Source organism: Panulirus ornatus, chromosome 66, assembly GCF_036320965.1.
Source record: "Panulirus ornatus isolate Po-2019 chromosome 66, ASM3632096v1, whole genome shotgun sequence".
NCBI classification, from domain to species: Eukaryota; Metazoa; Arthropoda; class Malacostraca; order Decapoda; family Palinuridae; genus Panulirus; species Panulirus ornatus.
The window spans coordinates 16935378-16945777 of NC_092289.1; the positions used below are offsets into that span (position 1 = coordinate 16935378).

The 10400-nt window shown below is 48.5% G+C and overlaps 1 protein-coding gene across 1 annotated transcript in view; it reads left to right on the forward strand.

Annotated features, from left to right (window-relative positions):
• Nucleotides 1–10400, forward strand: part of LOC139746688 (uncharacterized) — a 682159-nt gene that overhangs the window by 300325 nt on the left and 371434 nt on the right. The window contains 2 exon segments of the mRNA XM_071658129.1: nt 5081–5151; nt 8029–8236. Of these exon segments, the coding sequence (XP_071514230.1) occupies nt 5081–5151; nt 8029–8236 (279 nt within the window).

Consider the following 10400-nt stretch of genomic DNA (forward strand, 5'->3'; position numbering starts at 1 on the left):
GGTTCAGGTATGTGATTGACATGGGTGTTGAAGGGTTCAGGTATGTGGTTGACATGGTGTTGAAGGGTTCAGGTATGTGATTGACATGGGTGTTGAAGGTTCAGGTATGTGGTTGACATGGTGTTGAAGGGTTCAGGTATGTGGTTGACATGGGTGTGAAGGGTTCAGGTATGTGATTGACATGGGTGTTGAAGGGTTCAGGTATGTGATTGACATGGGTGTTGAAGGGTTCAGGTATGTGGTTGACATGGGTGTTGAAGGGTTCAGGTATGTGGTTGACATGGGTGTTGAAGGGTTCAGGTGGATGATTGACGTGGGTGTTGAAGGGTTCAGGTATGTGATTGACATGGGTGTTGAAGGGTTCAGGTATGTGGTTGACATGGGTGTTGAAGGGTTCATGTATGTGGTTCACGTGGGTGTTGAAGGGTTCAGGTATGTGATTGACATGGGTGTTGAAGGGTTCAGGTATGTGGTTGACATGGGTGTTGAAGGCTTTAGGCGGGTGATTGACGTGGGTGTTGAAGGGTTCAGGTATGTGATTGACATGGGTGTTGAAGGGTTCAGGTATGTGGTTGACATGGGTGTTGAAGGGTTCATGTATGTGGTTCACGTGGGTGTTGAAGGGTTCAGGTATGTGATTGACATGGGTGTTGAAGGGTTCAGGTATGTGGTTGACATGGGTGTTGAAGGTTTCAGGCGATGATTGACATGGGTGTTGAAGGGTTCAGGTATGTGGTTGACGTGGGTGTTGAAGGTTTCAGGCGATGATTGACATGGGTGTTGAATGGTTCAGGTATGTGGTTGACGTGGGTGTTGAAGGTTTCAGGTGGATGGTTGACGTGGGCGTTGAAGGGTTCAGGTGGGTGGTTGACCTGGGAGGAGGTTGGAGGGGGTTTAACGCGGTCGATGGCCAGAATTGACGGCTGATCTCCCCCGGCGGATGATTGCGGTGGGGTGGATGACCTCACCTGGGTTGGATGAGGGCTAAGCAGTCACGTGACCTGTATCACACACACACACACACACACACACACACACACACACACACACACGTCATGTGATGGCCACAAGCCTCTCTCAGTGGCACAAACTTACACTTATAACCCCATATTTTTTTTTTTAACCACTTAAATACTTAGAATTTTAAGTAATTCTTAAGTATAAAGCTTTACTTAAGATGAAGAGAGAATAAGTTTATGAAATGGTGTCGAAACTTTATTTAGAAAAATACTCTTTTTTTTTCATTTTATTTAGTTGACCGTCACTCAGGCTCGCGTACCGCGAACGGTACACGTACCGTTGTTTGCGTACCGCAAGCGGTACACGTACCGTTGTTTGCGTACCGCAAGCGGTACACGCACCGTTGTTTGCGTACCACGCACGACGTTACATGTGTGTCACGCAAGTTACCAGGTACCACGCAGGGCGGAGGGACGTGTACCACGCGGGGTGGAGGTACGTGTACCACACGCGCGCGTACCTGGTTTCTGGGGGGGGGAGGGGAGGGAAGGGAGGGGAGGGGAAGGGGGGTGATTGAGAGAGAAGGGAAGGGCGGAGGGTTTCAGATAGATAAGAGAATCGGTTGATAGATAAGAGCATCGGTTGATAGATAAGAGAATCGGATGATAGATAAGAGAATCGGATGATAGATAAGAGAATCGGATGATAGATAAGAGAATCAGATGATAGATAAGAGAATCGGATGATAGATAAGAGAATCGGATGATAGATAAGAGAATCGGATGATAGATAAGAGAATCGGATGATAGATAAGAGAATCGGATGATAGATAAGAGAATCGGATGATAGATAAGAGAATCGGTTGATAGATAAGAGCATCGGATGATAGATAAGAGAATCGGATGATAGATAAGAGAAATCGGATGATAGATAAGAGAATCGGATGATAGATAAGAGAATCGGATGATAGATAAGAGAATCGGATGATAGATAAGAGAAATCGGATGATAGATAAGAGAATCGGATGATAGATAAGAGAAATCGGATGATAGATAAGAGAATCGGATGATAGATAAGAGAATCGGATGATAGATAAGAGAATCGGATGATAGATAAGAGAATCGGATGATAGATAAGAGAATCGGATGATAGATAAGAGAAATCGGATGATAGATAAGAGAATCGGATGATAGATAAGAGAATCGGATGATAGATAAGAGAATCGGATGATAGATAAGAGAATCGGATGATAGATAAGAGAAATCGGATGATAGATAAGAGAAATCGGATGATAGATAAGAGAAATCGGATGATAGATAAGAGAATCAGATGATAGATAAGAGAATCGGATGATAGATAAGAGAATCGGATGATAGATAAGAGAATCGGATGATAGATAAGAGAAATCGGATGATAGATAAGAGAAATCGGATGATAGATAAGAGAATCAGATGATAGATAAGAGAATCGGATGATAGATAAGAGAATCGGATGATAGATAATATAATGGATGATAGATAAGAGAAATCGGATGATAGATAATAGAATCGGATGATAGATAAGAGAATCGGATGATAGATAAGAGAATCAGATGATAGATAAGAGAAATCGGATGATAGATAAGAGAATCGGATGATAGATAAGAGAATCGGATGATAGATAAGAGAAATCGGATGATAGATAACAGAATCGGATGATAGATAAGAGAATCGGATGATAGATAACAGAATCAGATGATAGATAAGAGAATCGGATGATAGATAACAGAATCGGATGATAGAGAAATCGGATGATAGATAACATCCATACATTACCCAGGATGGACGCCGGCCCCGACATTTGAGTGTACGGTCACTCTATTTTCGACTTCCAGGACGGTGTATGATGCTGTAGTGGAAATCAATGTAATGTGATACACCAGGGTTAATTACTGCCTTAATTGAAGGGTTAATTACTGCCTTAATTGAAGGGTTAATTACTGCCTTAATTGAAGGGTTAATTACTGCCTTAATTGAAGGGTTAATTACTGCCTTAATTGAAGGGTTAATTACTGCCTTAATTGAAGGGTTAATTACTGCCTTAATTGAAGGGTTAATTACTGCCTTAATTGAAGGGTTAATTACTGCCTTAATTGAAGGGTTAATTACTGCCTTAATTGAAGGGTTAATTACTGCCTTAATTGAAGGGTTAATTACTGCCTTAATTGAAGGGTTAATTACTGCCTTAATTGAAGGGTTAATTACTGCCTTAATTGAAGGGTTAATTACTGCCTTAATTGAAGGGTTAATTACTGCCTTAATTGAAGGGTTAATTACTGCCTTAATTGAAGGGTTAATTACTGCCTTAATTGAAGGGTTAATTACTGCCTTAATTAATGGTCATTATTTTTTTCTTTTTATCGTAGAATTTAGTGTAAGGGTTTATCCTTGTTATGACAGGTGATACAGCGATGATTGCTGTAATTTTGATGGCTTCTACTGTTGAATTAAAGGCTATTCTGATTGATCCAGATAATCTAGTCTTGATTTCAGATAATTTAGTCGTTGTTTCAGATGATTTAGTCTTGATTTCAGATAATTTAGTCGCTGTTTCAGATAATATAGTCTTGATTTCAGTAATTTAGTCTTTATCTCAGATAATTTGGTCTTTATTTCAGATAATTTAGTCTTTAATTCTGATAATTTAGTCTTTATCTCAGATAATATAGTCTTGATTTCAGTAATTTAGTCTTTATCTCAGATATTTTAGTCTTTATCTCAGATAATTTAGTCTTTATCTCATATAATTTAGTCTTTATCTCAGATAAGTTAGTCTTTATCTCATATAATTTAGTCTTTATCTCATATAATTTAGTCTTTATCTCAGATAATTTAGTCTTTATCTCAGATAATTTAGTCTTTATCTCAGATAATCTAGTCTTTATCTCAGATAATCTAGTCTTTATCTCAGATAATTTAGTGAGTCACATGTAGGAGAAGACACATAGGTATTTATTGCTTACACAACTGAGGTGTTGTGTGTGTGTGTGTGTGTGCGTTGACGTGGTGTGTGTGTGTGTGTTGTCTGCCGTGGTTGACGTGGTGTTGTTTTCTGTGGTTGACGTGGTGTGTGTGTGTTATCTTCCGTGGTTGACGTGGGGTTGTTTTCTGTGGTTGACGTGGTGTGTGTGTTATCTGCCATGGTTGACGTGGGGTTGTTTTCTGTGGTTGACGTGGTGGTGTGTGTGTTATCTGCCGTGGTTGACGTGGGGTTGTTTTCTGTGGTTGACGTGGTGTGTGTGTGTTATCTGCCGTGGTTGACGTGGGGTTGTTTTCTGTGGTTGACGTGGTGTGTGTGTGTGTTATCTGCCGTGGTTGACGTGGGGTTGTTTTCTGTGGTTGACGTGGTGGTGTGTGTTGTCTGCCGTGGTTGGCGTGGGGTTGTTTTCTGTGGTTGACGTGGTGTGTGTGTGTTATCTGCCGTGGTTGACGTGGGGTTGTTTTCTGTGGTTGACGTGGTGTGTGTGTGTGTGTTAACTGCCGTGGTTGACGTGGGGTTGTTTTCTGTGATTGACGTGGTGTGTGTGTGTTATCTGCCGTGGTTGACGTGGGGTTGTTTTCTGTGGTTGGCGTGGTGGTGTGTGTGGTCTGCCGTGGTTGACGTGGTGTGTGTGTGTTATCTGCCGTGGTTGACGTGGGGTTGTTTTCTGTGGTTGACGTGGTGTGTGTGTGTTATCTGCCGTGGTTGACGTGGGGTTGTTTTCTGTGGTTGACGTGGTGTGTGTGTGTTATCTGCCGTGGTTGACGTGGGGTTGTTTTCTGTGGTTGACGTGGTGTGTGTGTGTTATCTGCCATGGTTGACGTGGGGTTGTTTTCTGTGGTTGACGTGGTGTGTGTGTGTTATCTGCCGTGGTTGACGTGGGGTTGTTTTCTGTGGTTGACGTGGTGTGTGTGTGTTATCTGCCGTGGTTGACGTGGGGTTGTTTTCTGTGGTTGACGTGGTGTGTGTGTGTTATCTGCCGTGGTTGGCGTGGGGTTGTTTTCTGTGGTTGACGTGGTGGTGTGTGTGGTCTGCCGTGGTTGACGTGGTGTGTGTGTGTTATCTGCCGTGGTTGACGTGGGGTTGTTTTCTGTGGTTGCAGAGAGTGTGGGGGAACGTGGAGGGTCGGAGGCAACCCCGGAGCGCGCCCACCTCAAGCGTCTGCAAGACCAGGTACTGTATCATCCCCCTTTCTGTATCATCCCTCTTTCTGTATCATCCCTCCTTCCCCTTTCTGTATCTTCCCCCTTTCTGTATCATCCCTCCTCCCCCTTTCTGTATCATCCCCCTCCCTGTATCATCCCCCTCTCTGTATCATCCCCCTCTCTGTATCATCCCCCTTTCTGTATCATCCCCCTTTCTGTATCATCCCCCTTTCTGTATCATCCCTCTTTCTGTATCATCCCTCCTCCCCCTTTCTGTATCATCCCTCCTCCCCCTTTCTGTATCTTCCCTCCTCCCCCTTTCTGTATCCACCCTCCCCCCCTTTCTGTATCATCCCCCACCCCCTTTCTGTATCCACCCTCCCCCCCTTTCTGTATCATCCCCCACCCCCTTTCTGTATCCACCCTCCCCCTTTCTGTATCTCCCCTCCTCCCCTATCATCCCCCTCCTCCCCCTTTTTGTATCCCCTCTCCTCTTTTCTGTACCCCCTCCCCGTTACTGTATCCCCCTCCCCCTTTCTGTATCCCCCCTACCCCTTTTTGTATCCTCTCTCCCCCTTTCTGTATCTCCCCCCTCCCCCTTTTACCTAACATCATCATCTCTCTCTCTCTCTCTCTCTCTCTCTCTCTCTCTCTCTCTCTCTCTCTCTCTCTCTCTCTCTCTCTCTCTCCACCCTCATGGCTTGTTGACTGTAGCTCACCTTCCCTCCTCCTCTCTCTCCCCCCTCCCCCTCCTTCTCCCTCCCCCCTTCCCCTCCTTTCATGGCTACACACCACCCCCCCACTCAAGACCAGTTGCTGTACCCCCCTTTCCTCTCTTCCCCTTCAAGACTCGTTGCTGTAGCCCCCTCCCCTCCCCTCTCTCTCTCTCTCTGCCCCCTTCACAACTAGTTGCTGTAGCCCCCTTCCCTTCACGGCCTGTTACTGTAGCCCCTTCCCCTTCACGACCAGTTACTGTAGCCCCTTTCCCCTTTACAGTTAATTATTGTAGACCCCCCAATCCCCCTTACCACCAGTTACTGTAGCCCCCGTAGCCCCCTTTCCCCATCACTACCAGTTACTGTAGCCCCCTCCACCCTTCACGGCCTGTTACTGTAGCCCCCTCCCCCATTCCTTCATAACCATACCTATCCCATTCATTTACCTTCTCCTTAATGTGTCTAGGGTTCGAAACCAGGCTCCCAGATAGTCATATGTTTGACCCGGGTTCGAATCCTTTTCGCATAGAGGTGATATATATATATATATATATATATATATATATATATATATATATATATATATATATATATATAGTAGACTTTTTTACTGAAGGATACACTCCATTTCCCTTAATTTTAGTTCTACCTATATGAGAATTCTTATCATTTCATATAGTCATATATGTCTCTCTCATGTCATATACACGCTGTTCTGCCTATATCAAAATCATTATTATACTATATTATATAGTCATATATGTCTCTCTCGCCATATTCATGCTGTTTTATCTTATATCAAAGTCATTATTATATTATATTATATATTATATTATATTATATTATATTATATTATATTACATCATATCATATAGTCATATATGTCTCTCTCGACTTATTCATGCTGTTTTACCTTATATCAAAGCCATAATTATATTATATTATATTATAGTATATTATATTATATCATATAGTCATATATGTCTCTCTCGACCTATTCATGCTTTTAAGATCGCAAGGAAGTTAGAAAAAAATCCCTTTGCGAGTCAAATTATTTTTGCAACACATTTCGTCCTTTATCTGTCATATATCTCCAACACAGCTCCCGAGGGCGGGCGGGGCGGGCGCCCCTCCCAGCCCATCAGGCGAGATGGGGGTTTGATGTGCGCACACCCCCCCTCTCACCACCCCCACCATCTCCACCATCATCGTCTCCATCATCATCTTCATTCGTCTTCTTCATCATCATCATCATCTCCATCATCATCATCATCACCACCACCACCATCATCATCTCCACCATCATTATCATCTCCACCATCATCATCTCCACCATCATCATCATCTCCACCATCATCATCTCCACCATCATCATCACCACCACCACCATCACCATCACCACCACCACCACCACCATCATCTCCACCACCACCACCATCACCACCATCACCATCATCACCTCCGTCATCACGGTGAAGCTAGTGAGAACCAAAGACGTGCGCTGGTGGCTTCCATGTCACGCCTTGTGTGACCATCTTCGGGAGCGGCCACCTGACGCGCCCATCCACCCTCACACTACCTCACTCCCTCACACCCTCACTCACTCACACCCTCTTCCACTCACACCCCACACCCTCACTCACTCACACTCTCACTTACTCACACCCTCACTCACTCACACCCTCACTCACTCACACCCTCACTCACTCACACCCTCACATCCTCACACCCTCACACCCTCACTCACTCACACCCTCGCTCACACCCTCACTCACACCCTCACTCACTCACACCCTCACTCACTCACACCCTCACACCCTCACTCACTCACACCCTCACTAACTCACACCCTCACTCACTCACAACCTCACACCCTCACTCCCTCACACCTTCACTCACTCACACCCTCACACCCTCACTTACTCACACCCTCACTCACTCACACCCTCACTCACTCACACCCTCACTCACTCACACCCTCACTCACTCACACCCTCACTTCCTCACTCAATCACACCCTCACTCCCTCACACACTCACTCACACCCTCACTCACTCACTCATTCATCTTTGCTCTATTTTTCCATCGACTCCAAATGCCCCCCACCCAACCCCGTCGTGCGCCCCGCGCCCCCCTGGATTACATGTCAGACTCATTCTGTGTTGTGGTTTCCCCACCCCGACCTACAGGCTGAGGGGCGGTCGGCCGTGGGCGGGGACTGGTCGGCCGACTCGGCCCTGAGCGGCAGCGAGGGGCGCGGCGGAGGCCGGCGTCGGGCGGCGACGGGCGATGAGAAGGACAAGTCGCACAAGAGGAAGTCCCACTTGAACCGGGCCGCCACTTCCGAGGAGCCGGCCGCCGACGCCTTCCCGCCCGCGCTCCCCAGCGACAGCAACGGTGAGTACCCCTTTACCACCTCCGTAGACACGCGCACACACTCCTGCAGCGACGCCCTTCGTGTACTGGTCCCTGTGTCCTGCAGCGACGCCCTTCGGGTGCTGGTCCCTGTGTCCTGCAGCGACGCCCTTCGTGTGCTGGTCCCTGTGTCCTGTAGGGACGCCCCCAGTACTGGTCCCGGTGTCCTGCAGGGACGCCCCCAATACTGGTCCCGGTGTCCTGCAGGGACGCCCCCAGTACTGGTCCCGGTGTCCTGCAGGGACGCCCCCAGTACTGGTCCCGGTGTCCTGTAGGGACGCCCCCAGTACTGGTCTCTGTGTCCTATAGGGACGCCCCCAGTACTGGTCCCGGTGTCCTGCAGGGACGCCCCCAGTACTGGTCCTTGTGTCCTGTAGGGACGCCCATAGTACTGGTTCTAGTGTCCTGCCGGGACGCCCCCAGTACTGGTCCCGGTGTCCTGCAGGGACGCCCCCAGTACTGGTCTCTGTGTCCTGCAGGGACGCCCCCAGTACTGGTCCCTGTGTCCTGCAGGGACGCCCCCAGTACTGGTTCTGGTGTCGTGTAGGGACGCCCCCAGTACTGGTCCTTGTGTTCTATAGGGACGCCCCCAGTACTGGTCCTTGTGTTCTATAGGGACGCCCCCAGTACTGGCTCTGGTGTCCTGTAGGGACGCCCCAAGTATTGGTCCCGGTGTCCTGTAGGGACGCCCCCAGTACTTAGATTGCTGTGAGGGAGGGAGTTAGCCGAGGGCCACGGAAGTATAGATAAAAGTGTCGTAGTGAAGAGATTGAACAAGGTCGGACGCGTAGCGAGAGATTGTATTAACCATCGCCTGGGTTCCTACGTCGTGTGTCGGACGCGTAGCGAGAGATCGTATTAACCATAGCCTGGGTTCCTACGTTGTGTATCGGACGCGTAGCGAGAGATTGTATCAACCATCGCCTGGGTTCCTACGTCGTGTGTCGGACACGTAGCGAGAGATCGTATTAACCATCGCCTGGGTTCCTACGTCGTGTATCGGACGTAGCGAGAGATTGTATTAACCATCGCCTGGGTTCCTACGTCGTGTGTCGGACGCGTAGCGAGAGATCGTATTAACCATCGCCTGGGTTCCTACGTCGTGTGTCGGACGCGTAGCGAGAGATCGTATTAACCATCGCCTGGGTTCCTCCGTCGTGTATCGGACGTAGCGAGAGTGTATACGTATTAACCATCGCCTGGGTTCCTACGTCGTGTGTCGGACGCGTAGCGAGAGATCGTATTAACCATCGCCTGGGTTAATACGTCGTGTGGCGGACGCGTAGCGAGAGATTGTATTAACCATCGCCTGGGTTCCTCCGTCGTCAGGCGGTGGGACTACCCTGTGGTTGCGGGATTGGTCACCCCCAGGGGTCAGTGGTAGGAGACGACCACAGGAAGTGCGGGACGACCCCCTTAGGGAAGGGTAGTGGGACGACGACCAGGGGAAGGGGTAGTGGGACGACCAGGGAGGTGTTGGAACCGAACGACTGCTGGATATACGAGACGGACTTAAGGGCAGGTCTTTGGACGACCAGGGTCGTACTGGACGACGTATAGGGTGTGTGGTACGACCAGGGAGAGACAGGGAGTGTGGTACGACCAGGGAGAGACAGGGAGTGTGGTACGACCAGGGAGAGACAGGGAGTGTGGTACGACGAGGAAGAGACAGGGAGTGTGGTACGACCAGGGTGGGTGGTACGACGACCAGAGGGAGCTTGTTAAGACGACCCCAGTGAAGGTAGTGGACAAGAGGCGCCCCCACTGCTGCTCCCGAGCGGAGTTTGAGCTTCGAGCGACTGACACACACACACACACACACACACACACACACACACACACACACACACACACACACACACACACACACTGAGCCAGCTGGCTGCTCTTGCTGCTGGCCCACCTTCCTCCTCTTCCTCCCCTTCCTAGGGCGAGGAATGGACCTAAACATCGACTGCAGCAGGCAGATGACCGTGCCACAGCAGCAGTGTGTTGAGCCAGCTAGCACGGAGGAGCAGCTGGTACAGCAGTGACGACGCAGAGGAGCGAGGACAGTAAGAGCAGGAGGCTCGACAGATCGCCGGACAGCTGGACACCACCAGCCGCTGTGGTGTGTGCAGCTGCATCCGTTGCAGCGGCACCCGCT